Consider the following 15,798-nt stretch of genomic DNA (forward strand, 5'->3'; position numbering starts at 1 on the left):
GTGTCCTTTGCACAGTGTGCACCTAAAGCTTTGCCTGAATACAATTGCCGGTGTTCTCGTACAAATACAGACAGGGAGCTGCAGTATTTTGTTTTAGTGTCCTTTGCACAGTGTGCACTTAAAGCTTTACCTGAATACATTTGCCGGCATTCTCGTACAAATACAGGCAGGGAGCTGCAGTATTTTGTTTTAGTGTCCTTTGCACAGTGTGCACCTAAAGCTTTACCTGAATACAATTTCCAGTGTCCTCATACAAATACAGGCAGGGAGCTGCAGTATTTTGTTTTAGTGTCCTTTGCACAGTGTGCACCAAAAGCTTAACCTGAATACAATTGCTGGTGTTCTCATACAAATACAGGCAGGGAGCTGCAGTATTTTGTTTTAGTGTCCTTTGTACAGTGTGCACCTAAAGCTTACCTGAATACATTTGCCAGCGTTCTCATACAAATACAGGCAGGGAGCTGCAGTATTTTGTTTTAGTGTCTGTTGGAAGTGAACAAGAAGTAATGTTATATATCTAAAGTTCGACACATCTGTTTGTAGAACCGAACTCAGCCATATTGATATTTGCAGTCCCACATGTTTAAAAGGTATAGAGGAATGTGGCAGAATCTGCATAGCAAAGGAGTTATCCTCAGACCCACCTGCTGTGATGTGTGTGATTGCAGGCTTCAAAGGGAGTAAGAGCGAGCTGGATGGCTCATCGTTAGAGACACTGATCAATAGTGGACATTACAGCATGCTTCCTGAAGAATGGACATACATGTGAAGGAATACCTCTTGGCGAAATCTTTTGGATGGAAGGCAAATGGGGGTGGCTACGAGTGGGTGTGTATGTTTGAATGAAAAGGCTCACACACAGACAATGCTCTCGGTTTGCTGCAAGACCCTGCCATGTGGTGATTTTGGCCTACTCTGGGCGATGGCTCCAGCCTAAACCTCATGGTGAAGGCCCTCTCCTGGTCTGAGCCTAGCCGCTGCAGCAAAGCCTCACGGAGGACCGTGTGATAAGTATCTTTCATATTCTTGTATTATATGTTCTGATTGTAAGCTTTGTGATATTGTAATGTCTTTTTAATACTTTATGTTAGCTTTCCTAATTTCTTGGGAAATAAATAAGATAGTGTTTTACTAGCAGCAATGTGTGTGATTTCATAAGTAACTTTATATCAGTGTGCTTAGTAGGGTTTTATAAACTAGATAACTATGGGAAGACAAGGTAGTAATAGTTTGTAGAGCACAAAATGTCTTTCAGTGTCCTTTGTGCAGTGTGCACCTAAAGCTTACATGAATACAATTGCCGGTGTTCTCACACAAATACAGACAGGGAGCTGCAGTATTTTGTTTTAGTGTCCTTTGCACAGTGTGCACTTAAAACTTTACCTGAATACAATTGCTGGTGTTCTCATACAAATACAGGCAGGGAGCTGCAGTATTTTGTTGGGAGCTGCGGTATTTTGTTTTAGTGTCCTTTGCACAGTGTGCACCTAAAGCTTTACCTGAATACAATTGCCGGCATTTTCATACGAATACAGGCAGGGAGCTGCAGTATTTTGTTTTAGTGTCTTTTGCACAGTGTGTACCTAAAGCTTTACCTAGATACAATTGCCGGCATTCTCATATAAATACACAGGGAGCTGCAGTATTTTGTTTTAGTGTCCTTTGCACAGTGTGCACCTAAATCTTTACCTGAATACAATTGCCGGTGTTCTCATACTAATAATACTACAGGCAAGCAGTTGATTCTGCTAGCTGCAGTATAATCAGTATATACATACGTCCCAGCTTTGTGCAGCTACATCTCCCTGCAGACCATTAGTATGTCTGTAAGGCCAACAAGACAGCCAAGAGCCAATAAAAGAGGGCAAGCAGGCTCTGTGTCTAGAGACAACAGTGCTGGTCATGGACACAGTGCATCCTCATTAGCATGTGGCCGTGGGACACGCTTGTCCTTTTTTTAAGCAGCTGGCCGTGTTGAGCTGCAACATGCCGAAGACTTGGTAGAGTGGATGACCAAGCCATCCTCATCCTCCTCTCTCACCCAGGCTCAGGGTAGGGTTTTGTCTGGCAAAGCAGCTGCCAATGCGGCCTCTTCCCTCGGCTCAATGGCATCAGTCACTCCTTCCCTAGTCCCACCATGTCCTCCTGTTTGACCACAGTGTTGGGTACATGCTCCAGGAGGATTCCCAGCGTTTTGAAGGCTCTGATGATGGTACCCAGCTAGAGGAAGGCAGTAACGTGAGCCCAGAGAGAGGGGGTGCCCAAGAAGGACAACAATCTGGCAGTCATGTTCCCCCAGCTGCAGCATACTGCCAGGTTTGCTCCAGTGATGAGGAAGGAGGGGATGATGAGGTCACAGGCTCCACGTGGGTGCCTGATAGGAGAGAGGAGGAGGCACATCTCCAACAAGGCAGGATGCCCTCCAGGGGCCAGCTTAAGGGAAGTACACCGACTGCATCACACCACAGAGCTCCGCATGTGCAGGGTGCTGCTGTCTCTGCACGTTATTCCAAAAGTTTAGTGTAGGCCTTTTTTGAGATGAGTGCATCAGATCGCACTACTGCTATTTGCAACATATGTCTCAAGCGTATCTCGCATGGCCAAAACATCACCCGCTTGGGCACCACATGCTTAACCAGACATATGTCGACCTGCCATGCAGTTGGCAAATGTACCTAAAAGACCCACACCAAAGAACAAAGCGGACCTCTCCTTACTCCTCATTAGCTGGGATCTCCAACCCCACTATACCTTCAGTCCTCTCTGAACTGAGAGGAAAGAAGGTGTAGAATTAGGTGTGTCACAGCCAAGTACTTGCGGCAACACCACCACAACACCACCAAAGGCCAATTTTTCTGACCCTGTTCAACAGGGGCATGTAATTACAATTCTTGATATAATATTTCACAGTAGGGCCCATTCCAGCGCCCACCAAGAGTAAGTGTGAGGACTTGCAGTGTTGTGGCACCAGTACCACAACCACCACAACCACCACCACCAAAGGCCCGATTTTCCTACCACTGTTCAACAATGGCATGTAATTATAATTCTTAATATAATAGTTCACAGCAGGGTGTTCCAGCACCCCCCAAGAGTAACTGTGAGGGCTTACAGTGTTGTGACAACAACACCTTAGGCCCAATTTTCTGCAGAGCATATAGGGCAGGCCCCTACTTTCAAACATCCAACTTAAAAACAACTCCTACTTGCAAACAGAAGGAAACAACAGGAAGTGAGATGAAATCTACCCCTAGGAAGGGAAATTCTCCTCTCCCCTGATGCTTTATCACCAATCCTTGTTTCACTAAAAACCACAAATTTTCAAAAAATATTTGTCATTGAGACAGAAAGTGAGATGAAATCTTCTGAAGAGGTGTACAGACAGCAAAAGAAATGTTACAGGGGTGATAACCCTTCCCTATGTTTCCCAAAAAGCTTAAAAATAGATTTTTTGGCTGTAGCTACACTTTAAAAATGTACCAGTTCAAAATTACAAACAGATTCTACTAAACAACAAACCTACAGTCCCTGTCTTGTTTGCCTCACCTGTATACTGCTGTTCAGAGTATATAGGGCCTGGGGGCCCCACGCCTTTCCTTTTTTTAATTTGGATGCAGGGTTCCCCTTAATATCCATATAAGACCCAGAGGGCCTGGCAATGGACTGGGACTGGGGGGGGGGGGGTACCCATGCCGTTTGTCTCACTGATTTTCATCCATATTGCCAAGAACCAGACATTACATTAAAGCTGCAAGAAGTTTTGAATGACTTTTATTCCTTTAAAAATTTCATTTTGTGCAGGGACTGTTCTAAGCAGGGGAAACACATGCCACTTTACAGGCATACTATAGACAGTGTTAGACACCCCCAGGTATGATATTTAAAGGAATATTTCATTTTTATTTTTTCACTTTAACCATCATTAAAATCACTGCTCCCGAAAAAACTGCAGTTTTTAAAACTTTTTTATGCATTGATACATGTCCCCTGGGGCAGGACCCGGGTCCACAAACCCTTTTTTGGACAATAACTTGTATATTAGCCTTTAAAATTAGCACTTTTGATTTTGAACGTTCACATCCCATATACTTTAACGGGGTTCCAAATTTTGCGCAAATTTTTGGTCCATTCGCAGGTTCTGGCGCGAACTGAACTGGGGGGTGTTCGGCCCATCCCTAATCTTGACCATCAAAAAAACTAAAAAACTTTTGATTGAGCTGAGCAGTGTCTTTTGTGCTTTTTTTAGATTGTTAATTATATTTATTACTTTATATGTATTTGATTGTATTATTTAGTATTTTTTATTTGTTCATCGGAAAAATTGCTGCTCCTGAAGAAGCGTAATCCATGCGCAACATGTGGAGCTTCTGAAAAAATTGATATACCCGGATCTAGATTTGGACACACAACTTATTGGATATTTACATCAGGCAATGATCTAATGCCGCTTACACACGATCGAAATTCCGGCCAGAAAAAGACTGATGAGAGCTTTTCATCGCAAAATGCGACTGTGTGTATGTTCCATCGGAATTTAGCTGTCCGAATTTCCACCAGCAAAAAATTGATAGCATGTTCTCAATTTTCCCTGACGGAAAAACTTTCTATCGGTAATTCCAAACGTGTGTATGCAATTCCGACACACCAAAAATCACGCATGCTCAGATTCAACTATGAGGCAGAAGCTATTGGCTACTGGCTATTGAACTTCCTTTTTCTAGTCACGTCATACGTGTTGTACATCACCACGTTAAAAATGATCGGAATTTGATGTGACCGTGTGTAGGCAAGACAGCTTGAGCCGAATTCCTTCGGAATTTCGTCAGGAAAACCATCAGAGCTTTTTCCGACGAGAATTCCGATCGTGTGTACGCGGCATAAGAACCCATTCGGTTCATTGTGAGGAGTGTGGTTACATTAGTTATTATGTGATGTCATTCTCTATATGTGGAAGGGTATATTAATAATTGTATTTTTATGTTACATATGAGTGTAATAACTGTACCTCAATCCTTTTTATATAGTAATTTTTTAAATAAAATAATAAATATAATAATAATAATAAAATATTATGAGAAAATATTTTTTTCTAGATTTCTTACTTGGGTGCCTATAAAGTCCACTTTATGCAGTATTTCAATCTTCAACTAAATTATCTTCTGGACGATGGCACATTATTACTAATACTTGCATAGTGTCACCCTATGTTAAAGTATTTTTTTGAGAAAAAATTATTTTAGTCTAAACCTTAGAGAAGAAGCTGTGGTACCCAGTCTTCTGGCATGGAGGGGACCTCAGTGAGCGAGGGATTCAAAAGTTTTTCCCAAATATATGAATTTTGGGTGCAAGTTGTGTGAAAAATTTATAAATAGACCCTATGACTGATTTGTGTACCTAAGTAACTTTTAAATATACTTTTAAGGACATATTAAAGCGGAGTTCCACCCAAAAAATGTATGTTAAAGAAATCAACAGCATTATCCATCAGCATCAACATTTGGAATTTTATTTTTTACCCAGGAGTCAGTGGGCTGCCACCCATTGCGATGGCAACCAGAGAAGTTTCCACCACTGCAATGTGTGCATAATGCGCCTGCACAAGATCGGGCGGTGCATGCTGGTTATTCAGCAGCATCATATCCCGGAAGATCATCCTTGTGGGCTTTCCCTGCCCACAAGCCAGATGGGAACGCACAAGAAAAAGAAATATAAGGCTTGTTTTTTTGTATAAAATATAAACTATAGAGGTGCAATATAGAGTAATGCGTGCCACATTATAAGATTATGCTTATAATTTATGGATTTTAAAAAAAATTGCTAGATGTCGTTGGAACTCCGCTTTAAGGTTTTGATTTGGTATACTTTTATTAAAAGAAATCCTCTGCTGTTTTTATTATAGGCCGCAAACTTACAAAACATGTTTTTCCTACTTTTCAAACTTTTTTTTTTCAATTGTAGTAATGCAATTGTATCTGACAGTTACACTATTAAATAGATGGTTCTACAGGTGAATACTGCAGCCTGAGGATGATAGTGTTCATCCACAAGCTGAAAGATTACATTTTTATCATTGAAGTCAGCATAAGATCACTATGTCAGAGCTGATGTAGTGATCACACGAGCAGGAAACTGATTCCCGGTTGTCAATTGGGACTCTGGCTGTCAATGACAGCTGGGATTGAGAGCGAGAGAAGGATGTCTATGAACATATCCTGGGCACATGCATTGTGCTGGATAACAGTAATAAATAGATTTTAGATGGAAAGGGGTTTTATCAGACAGAAGGGAACATGCAGCAAGTGGTGTGTGATACTCCACTGCATGAAGTCATTAGGAAAAGCAGAGTTGGGAATGCTAGTTCCTGAGTGATATAGGCAAGTAGGTGATTTAAAGTGTAACTAAACCCAAGTACTGTACAAAAACGTAACATATTGCAGCTTACCAGCTCTTAGATAGGGTGGCTGCACTGCGTCTCTTTTTTTTTCAGGATATCTTTCCTTATATTTTTCTGTTGATCCTGCATTTAACACGATACTTGTCCTAGGATGCTTACTGTAGCCATAGAGGAGCACCATTGGCACCTTTGAAAAGGAATACACAAAACCCTCCACCCATCTACATAACAGAGGAGGAGGTGTTTTGTAGTCCTCCAACAGATAACACTGCTTGGGCATTCAGTGTAGCACCGGCATTTACCCTTTCAATGCACATTGAACAGGCCACAAGGAAAAAATGAAGGGTTATTCGGGTTTACACACACTTTAACTTGCATCAGCTCAAACCTAAAATCCAGTATTAGGCTGACTTGGCATTTAATGTACAGTTCATAAACTGTACTACTCTGCATAGAATATATAGATTGGCCAAAGTCATTGTGTTGTAACTATTGCTTCTTATCCCTGGGATATGTCTTTAATAGGTTAGTTAGGTAAACACTGATTGCTATCACATAAATATATTGTCTGATTACTTACGTTTGCCTTCCATGGGTGAGGCTCTGGCTTCAACTGAAGTAGTTTCATTTCCTTGTACTGTTGCTTCTTTTTTCCTGTATTCATTTGCTTGCATCATCAAAGCAACAATAAACACATTTTTACTTAGATGCCAAGATGTTAACATTTCCAAAGACGTGCCAGATTGATATATTTAGGTGTATTCCAATCACCACTGGGAGCACGTGCAAACTCTAACTGTGTGATATTTAAACTGCTAAAGCACTCTATCATAGCACCTGTATCTTTTTTTTTGCCTTTAAAAGAAGAATGGTCAAACCTTTTTTGGGCACACTTCTCTTTTGGGTCACAACAGTGCACTTACTTTTGCTCTCCTGCGACCCAGAGTCAGCTGATAGCAGGCTATATTTTAGAGCGGTTCCAGGCCCAGAAAAGGATCCCACCCATATTGATCCACCCAGCTACCAGTTTAACAGTTAGCTCCAGCTCTCAATGCGAGAGCAGAAGCCAGCTGTGCACGTCCTCTCTCCAGTAAGCACTCTAGGAACAGAGTGGAGACCAAGCACTGAGTGATCAGTAGTCATGTGATCACTGTCTTCAGGGCTTAGAGCTGAGGGGGGCAGCTGCAGCATCAGACTGATGCTACAGCATAGAGGTAAATATAGGAGTTTTCTTTATGTTTGTTTATGTAGCACCCTCTAGTGTGCTAGGGAATTAGTGCCTTTTTTTTCCCTAGGGTAGGTCAATTTTCAGGCTTGGCTGGCAACCAAGCCCGAGTGTGTTTAAACTGGGCTGGGAGTGGCTGAGGGTAGTGCTGGGTGACATCACTAGGACCTCCCACTTCTTTCTAGAATCTTCTGGTACTTTCTAGAAAGAGAGGCATGGAGGGGAGGTGGAGCCACCTGGGATATTCTAAGGAGCCTTGACCATTACCCAATCTTAAATATCCAGGGTCAGCCCAGCTGGGGAGGAGTTGATCAGGTGGAATGGAGATGGAGTGTTAGTCTGTCGGGCCTTTGAGGGAGCTCCCCAGTCTGGGGGGGGGGGGGGGGGTGGTCTTGGGCCGGGGCTAGGTTGAGGACCCTCAGAGGTGTCCTAGACAGGAGGAGCAAGAGAGGACAGTGCCGGGCAAGTCTCCAGGAGTTCCACAGCAGCAGCCAGGAGGGCTGGTGAGTGTCACACAATCGGGAGGACTGGGAGACACACCTGAGTGGACTGATGTGGACGAGCCTGGGATGGGTGAAGTCAGTCAGGAGGATTGTGGTGGCACGGGCAGTGGAAAGGGGCAGCAGCAGCCTGGAGCGCTGGCAGCGTCCCCAGAGATACACTGGGAGTAGTAGTCACAGGGACAGCTAGCATTGGTACTTTTCTACAATTTTGCCACACCATAGGGGCCCATGGTCCCTGCCTGTAATAGGGCATCTTTTTTGGGCCAGGCTGAGCCAATGTCAGACCTACAGTGCTAGCTTGTCTGGGAAAGAGAGGAGACAATGTGTGGGAGGAGTGAGTGATACTCTGAAGAAAGGAAGTGATGTGCAGGAGGGCAAAATGTTGTATATACAGGATGTATATAGAAGTCCCAAGTTTTGCTGTTTGATTACCTGGGCATCTCATAAATCCCCATCCAAGTTTAATCTCCCTCAATACACAAACAAAAACAAGTGCAGGGACTGCTTCATGTCTTTGGAGAGTGTGCCTGGCTTGGGCAGGGTGACAGACGGATCACAATACTCAGCAGCTCCTACTGGGTGTACCACTACATTGACCCTAAACTTCTCCCTTGTACCGTTGGAGGGTGGCACAGCCAGGCACTACAACTTACCAGTACGTTGCGGTGTACTTCCTGGTTTAGAGGCAAGAATATGGGCGTCCCCTGCTAACCTGTGATTGGACACCACACAGTTTTGTCAGCAGGTTACAGCAAAGCATTTAGGGTGTATACCTTCTGTTCGCCTGTGGATTGTGTATTTGTAAACCTAGACTCTGGCTGGATTTCTCCTTGCTGTTCTTAACTGAAAGCAAGGAGAGAAACCCAGCAAGAACTGTAAGTAAAAGCATTACACATACACTTGTTAGGCAGTTAACCCCTTGATTGCCCTCCTAAACACCCCTGTCATCCAGCCAGTGCCATTAGTACAGTGTCAGTATTATCACTGTATTAGAGTCACTAGTGATGTCAGGGTTTCCCTCCCAGCCAGTTGAAGTTAGTGCCAGATTGCTCACCACACTATCACAGTCACACTATAAGGCGCTGATCACCGCCATTACTAGTATAGCATCTGTATCAATCAGTATCTTGATCACGATCAGAACTATACTAGTGTCCCCAAAAAATGCAGTGTTAGTAGGATCAGCCTCCGATTACTGCCAGCACTTGCAACATGTAGCAGAATACATTTTGATCTAAGTTTTTTAAAAAGTTTGATTTTATTGGATATCTTTTATAACGAATACATTAATTTTTTTTTTCTTCAAAATTTTGGGGTTTTTGTTTATATAATAAAAAATAAAAACCCAGTAGTGATCAAATGCCACCAAAAGATATGGCCTGCCACAAAACATGTTTCTTTTTTATGTTCAACTACCACATGCCATTAAAGCTCAGACCTCTCTAGCTTTGCCGGAACAGTGATCAAACCCCTATATTCCTTACGATGCAACATTCCACATTTGCTAAAAGTTTCTTCTCTAGAGGTTATGTGATGTTGTTAGAGGACTATTTGGAAAAATTCCCTAATACAACTACAGAACAATGGGAATATTATGTAGGAGTAATTTCTGGAGATCAATGGACAGAGGCGTTGGAGTCTGTTTGTAGCTGCTCATCAAATTTAAGCCAGACAATCCCAATTATATATATATATATATATAGCTTTGAGTACCCCCCTTAAATTGTATACCATGTGATTGCAGCCCAATTCAATGTGTTAGGTATAATATGGATACTGGTGATCTTATACACTGTCTGTTGTATGGACTGTTAACACTGCTTATTAACGATCAGTACCCTTAAATCGGAAACCACGCATACTGGATATCGTACAATATACTTATAACCGAGAAGCAGTGCCTAGGGTGCTCTTTCAGGCCCATAAACGCCTATAGCAGCATTGGATCTCCCAGTCCCCTCCCACGTTAGAGACGTGGTTAACTAAAATGGGTGCAAGATTACATTGTGAACACCTTATCTACCAGCAGAGGGGATTCTGTCTAGGTTTGACAGGCTCTGGATTGGGTGGCTGTACTAGGCTTGGCTCCAACCGATTTATTCCTGGATAGATCGTTATTGTAGCAGGTGTGTGTGTGTGTGTGTGTGTATATATATATATATATATATATATATATATATATATATATATATATATACACACATACACACACACACACAAATATGTATATTTGCATATGCAACTGGCTAGGTACTGAGGTTACAGGATGGGGCAGTATTTCAGTCTAAGGTGTTTTCTCTTAGCTGAATACGATGCAAAGGGTGATTGTTATGGTACAACTAGTATGCATAATTTTCATTTTTGTGAGTACACATGTACAAAAACATAAAACAAAAACAATCATTTAACAGCCCATAAAAGTGTGCCATTATTCTTTGGAAAGTGACTTGACTGTGTATCGTTTTGTGGTTTCTAATAAAACTTTATTTCAGATTTTAAAAAAAAATAAAAGAAAGCTCTATTTGTGTAAAAAAAAAAAAAACATTTTTGCATGACCGAGCGATTGCCAAAGTATCACAGTGCTGAATAGCAAAACATGCCCAGGGGGTAAAACCTACCAGAGGTCAAGTAGTTAAGAAAATATTGTTTTCACCCTTTTAAATCTTAGTGATGCTTATCTCCTCCAGCCTCTGCATGCCTGCACTTGGACTTCTTCCTCTAAATTAGTGGGGGGGGGGGGGGGGGGGGGGTTTAGGCCACAGCAATGGCATTGTCTGACTGTATTCTTACTGGGTGACCAAGGAAGAGAGTGGTCTTCTACAGAATATTGATGGGCAACATCGACTCATGGGAGAACAAGCTGCCTTAGGGAATAGTAAGTTCCACCCCAGCCTAACATTTGTCATTACCAGCGGAAAGGGAAGGAACAATTGGCCCGATTCTAGAGCTGGGTTGGAAATCCACAAAGCTAAGGAGATTTTTGCCTGGTTGGCTAGTGTAGTTTCTGGATGATCCACAAAAGGGATAGTTTGTTTCACGTAGTGAAAATGTTGAGCTGTAAAAGGCTAGAGTGGAACTGACCAAAGAGAAACATGATTAGGCTGAGAACTTTCATGCTGAATTAAGGCAAATGATGCCTGGTTGATCTGAGGGTCTGACAGACGTTGGAGAAGCAACCTGGTCTTCGAGAAGAAAAATCTCAATAAATTACAGGTAAAAATCGCTGAAAACTCGTGGCAAAATCATGTGCGTCGTCGCCCTTTTTTCTTTTTGGGTGAATGCCGATAACACGGTTTTCGGCTGAAATGTTTAGGCAGTCGAAATTTCGGTGCATCTCTAGTGGAGATCTCCCTAAATAAGAAAGCTCAGGCTGAGAAAATATCTTAATTTCAGGGAATCATTTATACAAAGACTGTCTGACACTCAACAAACCACAGTGCAATGCTTTCGATATACTCAAGGGTATTTACCTGGACTGCTGACAATTATCCCCAATTAATACTTCCCCTTCTGAGCCACCTAGGTATGGCCGTAGGCTCGTTTGAGGCCTCATCACTCCTGGGAAATTAGCCATGCAACCATCACCTTCTGTCCATCTGATTATTGTCTGCTTACTTGGCTGGTATCTTAGTTATTGGTGGAACATATGCTAGGCATTGGCTTCTCTTTTTTTTTTTTACCCCGATTGTATAGCAAGGTGACTGCAATTGCAGGTTTTCTTGTCCAAATGGGTGTCATTTTGTACAAGGACAGTGGGGCAAAAAAAGTATTTAGTCAGCCACCAATTGTGCAAGTTCCCCCCACTTAAAAAAGATGAGAGACTTGTAATTATCATCATAGATATACCTCAACTATGAGAGACAAAATGTGGAAACAAATCCAGACAATCACATTGTCCGATTTTTTTTTTTTTTTAAAGAATTTATTTGGAAATTATGGTGGAAAATAAGAATTTGGTCACCTACAAACAAGATTTCTGGCTCACAGACCTGTATCTTCTTCTTTAACCACTTGCCGACCGCCGCACGACGATGTACGTCCATTTTTTGAAGAAGGATATCTCGGTAACGGCAGCAGCTGCTGCCACAACCGAGATATCCATCTCTTCAGGCGGCGGTCGGCTGTACGATAACGGTGGTCTCCGCGGCGGATTCGCCGCGAGATCACCGCTATCGGCGGCGGGAGAGGTGCCACCCCCCCTCCCGCCGCCCTCCCGCACCTTCCGCCGCTTACCGGAGCCGTCGGTAGCGGCGGAGGCGATCGGGTCCTTCCGTCTGCTGGGCATAGAGACAAGTGAGGCTAAGATGGCCCCCACTCGTCTCTATACCATAGGAGGGCGGAAGCAACGTCAAAACGTCACTTCCGCCCATACCTCTTAAAAGGTATTTTTTTTTTTTTAAATGTCAGATTTTCTTTTTTTTGCATTTTAGCCCAAATATGAGATCTGAGGACCTTTTGACCCCAGATCTCATATTTAAGAGGACCTGTCATGCTTTTTTCTATTACAAGGGATGTTTACATTCCTTGTAATAGGAATAAAAGTGATCCATTTTATTAATTTTTTTTAAAAAGTGTAAAAATAAATAAATTAAAATAAATAAGAAAAAAAAAATGTTTTTAAAAACACCCCGTTACGACGAGCTTGCGCACAGAAGCGAGCGCATACGTGAGTAGCGCCCGCATATGAAAACGGTGGTCAAACCACATATGCGATCGGTAGAGCGAGAGAAATAATTCTAGCCCTAGACCTCCTCTGTAACGCAAAAAATGCAACCTGTAGAATTTTTTAAATGTCGCTTATGGAGATTTTTGAGGCTAAAAGTTTGACGCCATTCCACGAGCGGGCGCAATTTTGAAGCGTGACATGTTGGGTATCAATTTACTCGGCATACCATTATCTTTCACAGTATAAAAAAAAATTGGGCTAATTTTACTGTTGTCTTATTTTTTTATTCAAAAAAGTGAATTTTTTCCAAAAAAAGTGCGCTTCTAAGACCGCTGCACAAATACGGTGTGAAAAAAAGTATTTCAATGACCGCCATTTTATTCTCTAGGGTGTTAGAAAAAAAACAATATAAAATGTTTGGGGGTTCTAAGTAATTTTCTAGCAAAAAAAACTGTTTTAAACATGGAAACACCAAGTCCGAAAAAGAGGCCTGGTCCTTAAGTGGTTAAGAGGCTCCTCTGTCCTCCACTCATTACCTGTATTAATGGCACCCGTTTGAACGCATTATCGGTATAAAAAGACACCTGTCCACAGCCTCAAACAGTCACACTCCAAACGCCACTATGGTGAAGACCAAGAGCTGTTGAAGGACACCAGAAACAAAATTGTAGACCTGCACCAGGCTGGGAAGACTGCATCTGCAATAGGCAAGCAGCTTGGTGTGAAGAAATCAACTGTGGGAGCAATAATTCAAAAACGGAAGACATACAAGACCACTGATAATCTCCCTTGATCTGGGGCTCCACGCAACATCTCAACCCGTGGGGTCAAAATGATCACAAGAACCGTGAGCAAAAATCCCAGAACCACATGGGGGGACCTAGCGAATGACCTGCAGAGAGCTGGGACCAACGTAGCAAAGGCTACCATCAGTAACACACTACGCCGCCAGGGACTCAGATTCTGCAGTGCCAGATGTGTCCCCCTGCTTAAGCCAGTACATATCCAGGCCTGTCTGAGGTTTGCTAGAGAGCATTTGGATGATCCAGAAGAGGATTGGGAGAATGTCATCTGGTCAGATGAAAACAAAGTAGAACGGTTTGGTAGAAAACACAACTTGCCGTGTTTGGAGGAGAGAGAATGTCGAGTTGCAACCAAAGAACACCATACCTACTGTGAAGCATGGGGGTGGCAACATCATGCTTTGGGGCTGTTTCTCTGCAAAGGGAACAGGGCGACTGATCCGTGTACATGAAAGAATGAATGGGGCCATGCATCGTGAGATTTTGAGTGCAAACCTCCTCCCATCAGCAAGGGCATTGAAGAGGCAATGTGGCTGGGTTTTTCAGCATGACAATGATCCCAAAACACACCACCCGGGCAATGGAGGAGTAGCTGCGTAAGAAGCATTTCAAGGTCCGGGAGTGGCCTAGCCAGTCTCCACATCTCAACCCCCATAGAAAACCTTTGGAGGGAGTTGAAAGTCTGTTGCCCAGCGACAGCCCCAAAACATCACTGCTCTAGAGATCTGCATGGAGGAATGGGCCAACATACCAGCAACAGTGTGTGACAACCTTGTGAAGACTTACAGAAAACATTTGACCTCTGTCATTGCCAACAAATATATAGCAAAGTATTTAGATAAACTTTTGATATTGACCAAATACTTATTTTCCACCATAATTTGCAAATAAATTCTTTAAAAAAAAAAAAAGATTTGTTTACACATTTTGTCTTGCATAGTTGGAGGTATACCTCTGATGACAATTACAGGCCTCTCTCATCTTTTTAAGTGGGAGAACTTGCACAATTGGTGGCTGACTAAATACTTTTTGCCCCACTGTATACAGTTGCTCTCCAAATGGTGCAGCCTTACAAAATGACATCTACCCTAAAAAAAAAAAAAAAAAAAACAAACACACACACACACACAAGATATGGTCACTATTCACCACTTAAGGGTAATACAAGATGTGGACTCATTAAGTCCTAACCCATTTGCAAACATGCAGCCAAGACTCTGGCAGAGGGGAAGAGTTACCTTCTTCACCCATACTGTGGGCATCAGCACAACCAACTTATGAAATGTAAGATTATAAGGCAAATTGAAACTGCATAGGTGGTGTGGAGGAAAAACATAAGTGATAATGAAGTTTTGACGTTAATGACAGATTGTAGTCTTTTATTCATCTATTCTCCATGCCTTGTTTCCTAATGGTAGGGCCCATAACTCACAGTGAGCGTGTCCTCCCGAGGCTGGGTTCACACTGGCATGACAAATGCTCTGACATTGGGAGCACAAGTTGCATCATGTGTATAAATGAATGGTTCCCTAGGGGAGCTGTTTTATCTGGTCCAACTTTGAAAAAGGTTCCTGTGCTACTTTGGTCCGACTTTGATCCTACTTCAGCCCATTGAAGTCAGATCATCATCTTAAAGGAACCGACTTTGGCATGCAACTTGTGCCCTGATGATCTTGAAGGGGAACCCCACACTAAAAACAGTATAGAGTTCCCCTCCCCAAAGCACCTTATCCCCATTTTGATGGGAACAAGGGCCTCTTCTTGACAACCTCAGCCGGTGGTTATTAGGGTGGGCTCGGATCTTATCGGAATCCAGAAGCCCAACAATAAAAATTAAACATTTAACATTTTGCTTCATTGTTGCCATAAGAGGCTATAGTGGGAGACAGAATGAGCATCTGCCATTGCCTTTATAGCATTACTACAAGACAAAAATTAGCTGTGTGATGAACTGTAAACAATTGTCTCCTAAACAATTTCATATTTATATGTGCATGTGGTAAGAAACCGCTTTTTCATAAATCTTTTTATAAAGACTATATATATTTTTATATAGTAGCCCTTTAATGCAGGAAGTGCCCACAGATATAAAAACTTGCCAAAAGGCTGTTAAAGAAACTATATTCCCGCTTACAAGGTGCACGAGGATTATCTTCACTAGAATAAAAGGTAAAAAATAAAAAAAATAAAAACACAAGACAAAAACA

General features: G+C 42.3%; 1 protein-coding gene across 1 annotated transcript in view; it reads right to left on the reverse strand.

Annotated features, from left to right (window-relative positions):
- Positions 1-7,092, reverse strand: part of LOC143935204 (malignant fibrous histiocytoma-amplified sequence 1 homolog) — a 72,736-nt gene extending 65,644 nt beyond the window's left edge. The window contains exon 1 of the mRNA XM_077458894.1: positions 6,975-7,092. Coding sequence (XP_077315020.1) covers positions 6,975-7,071 — 97 coding nt within the window. The 5' untranslated portion in view covers positions 7,072-7,092. The remainder of the gene's footprint in view (positions 1-6,974) is intronic.
- Positions 7,093-15,798: the final 8,706 nt, after the last annotated feature.

Source organism: Lithobates pipiens, unplaced genomic scaffold (genome assembly GCF_037356315.1).
Source record: "Lithobates pipiens isolate NorthernLeopardFrog02 unplaced genomic scaffold, aLitPip1_a1.2 Scaffold_10, whole genome shotgun sequence".
NCBI lineage: Eukaryota > Metazoa > Chordata > Amphibia > Anura > Ranidae > Lithobates > Lithobates pipiens.